Source organism: Trypanosoma equiperdum (genome assembly GCF_001457755.1).
Source record: "Trypanosoma equiperdum strain OVI genome assembly, contig: ctg_812, whole genome shotgun sequence".
NCBI classification, from domain to species: Eukaryota; Euglenozoa; class Kinetoplastea; order Trypanosomatida; family Trypanosomatidae; genus Trypanosoma; species Trypanosoma equiperdum.
The window spans coordinates 1-2,207 of NW_027124768.1; the positions used below are offsets into that span (position 1 = coordinate 1).

A 2,207-nucleotide genomic window follows, 5' to 3' on the forward strand; every position below is an offset into this window, starting at 1 on the left:
CAGCAACGCTAAAGCAAGCCGCCTCTCCAGGCATCATCTTTGTCTCGCTTAACAGAGAGAAAGTGATCCGCTCATCAACAAGGGTTTTGTGGTGTGCTAATCTCTTTCCTTAAGATAACCCGGCGCAGTTCCACTGCATCCCGCGCAACGACGGGCCGGGATTCTCTCCCACATCACCGGACAGCAGCATCTTAGTGCGGATGATACTGCTGACGGCACGCTGGCACATGCCCAGGGACCGACAAATAAAAGACGGTGTCCCAGCAAGACGCTGCTGATCCCTGTCCTTTATGATGCCGTAGCCGGAGCACAGCAGTGTTCGTCATGAAAGGAATACTGCTGGCTCTTGGCTTCCCCCGATAATAGGGGTACTGGACCCTGGCACCACGTTGAGGTGGCCAGCATTGCCAGGGTGAACGCACTGGAAAACAACCTACGACAAATGGCTCAACATTAAGTACAACACGGAAGCGGGGGGCGAAGCAGAAAAATGGATAAACAAAAATCCACCACCACGAGGCAGCGCCTCTAAGCAGTTGGCGCATGCAGTCATAAATCATTCGCTGGCAGAAATAGCAAAAATTCAGCTGAAGTTTAGTGAAGCCAAAGAGGAAGCAACAACAAACCTGCCAGGCAAAGCCGAAACAAAGGTAAGGGAAGCTATTTTCGGCACGGGAGCAGATTCAGATACTTGCAAACCGCAGGCGACGATCAAAGCAAACAACAACTGGGCAACTTCTTGCGACGAAAACGGAGAAATGTCCGTCCTAGGCGACATGCTATGTATATGCGGCACGGCATCACAAAACAGCGCCGACGAATGCAAAACAGCCAGCATCGCCCTGACATGGAGCAGCGGAGTGTGCGCTTCAGCAAACCTAATACTCGGCGAATGCCCAACAAAGCCAGAAGCAGCAGTAACGGCAAGCGAACTCAAATCACTTATAGACCGCTTCCGATCCGGCCTACGAAGCGTCGCCAAAACAAGCACACTAAAACTTTACTTGGGCAAGACAAGCGGCGGCAGCTGCAGCGGCGCCGCCACCCAAGCTTGTGTCGACTACTCCAAATACTTCGCTGCCGGCGCCCAAAACCAAGGGGTCAGCAGTGTGCCGTGGGTAGCCAAGCTAGAGGGCGCCATCGCAGACATAGAATCAGCCCAACAGAAGGCAAAAGTAGCACACAAGCTAAGTGCAAAAATAAGCAACATAATCAGTGTCGCCAAACAAGCCTATAAGACGACGGTACTCCAGGAAGCCAGCGACAATACGGCCCAAACAAGCAGCAGCCAGAAAGCGGATTCCCAGAAAGTAACTGAAACAGAAGATAGCTGCAACAAAAAGGGACAAAATGAATGCAACTCCCCCTGCAAATGGAATCCCGAAGTGGAGGGGAAAAAGTGCAAATTGGATAAGGAGGAAGCCAAAAAGGTAGCAGAAAAAGCAACAGCAAACCAAGAAGGGACAGATGCCAAAAACACAAACACCACAGCAAACAATTCTTTTGTTATTCAAAAAGGGCCTATATTGCTTGCGCTTTTTATTCTATAAATTAAATTTCTCAAATGATTTTTCTCAATTTTATGAAGTTTTACAAAATTTTATATTTTGATAGAATTAAAAAATTGCTAAAATTTAATTTAGTGTAACAGCTTTCTCAAAAAGTTTTATATTATTGAAATCTGTGTATGAAATTGGGATATAAGTGCAAAGAAATAGGATGATAGGTTAGAAAAATTGAGTGGCATTCTAATTTGATTTTGTTTTTAGTTAATAGTTGGGTTATAACAAAAAGAGTTTAATAATTTTTATATAAGAGTGTTGTGAGTGTATATGTGAATATCATAATAAAAGCAAAAATAATAATAAAGAAGGGTGTTGTAGGTATGTTTATACTAATGTTATAATAGCAGTGGTGGTGAATACTAAATGAAAAGGCAGAGTAAAAACACTTAAAAAACAGCAATGGTGAAATATGAGTGATCGATTCAGTGAGTAAGTGGGAGTAAAGGAAAGAAAACGAGGAATATTTTGAAGGGAAAAAGAGGAATGAAGAGATAAATGAAGATAGAATATGAGCCTTTCTAAACGAAAAAATGGTGCTGGACATAATTATAAAAAGGATATTATGGATGGACATTAATTATAAGATGAAGTACAGCAAGAACAGCACTAGAGGTTCTACGTCATATGCGGCGATAAAGGTCA

General features: G+C 43.8%; 1 pseudogene across 1 annotated transcript; it reads left to right on the top strand.

Annotated features, from left to right (window-relative positions):
- The first annotated feature begins 416 nt into the window (after positions 1–416).
- TEOVI_000375100:pseudogene lies at positions 417–1,262 on the top strand (annotated as a pseudogene). Its single transcript has one exon. A coding segment is annotated over exon 1 (846 nt).
- The last annotated feature ends 945 nt before the right edge of the window (positions 1,263–2,207 follow it).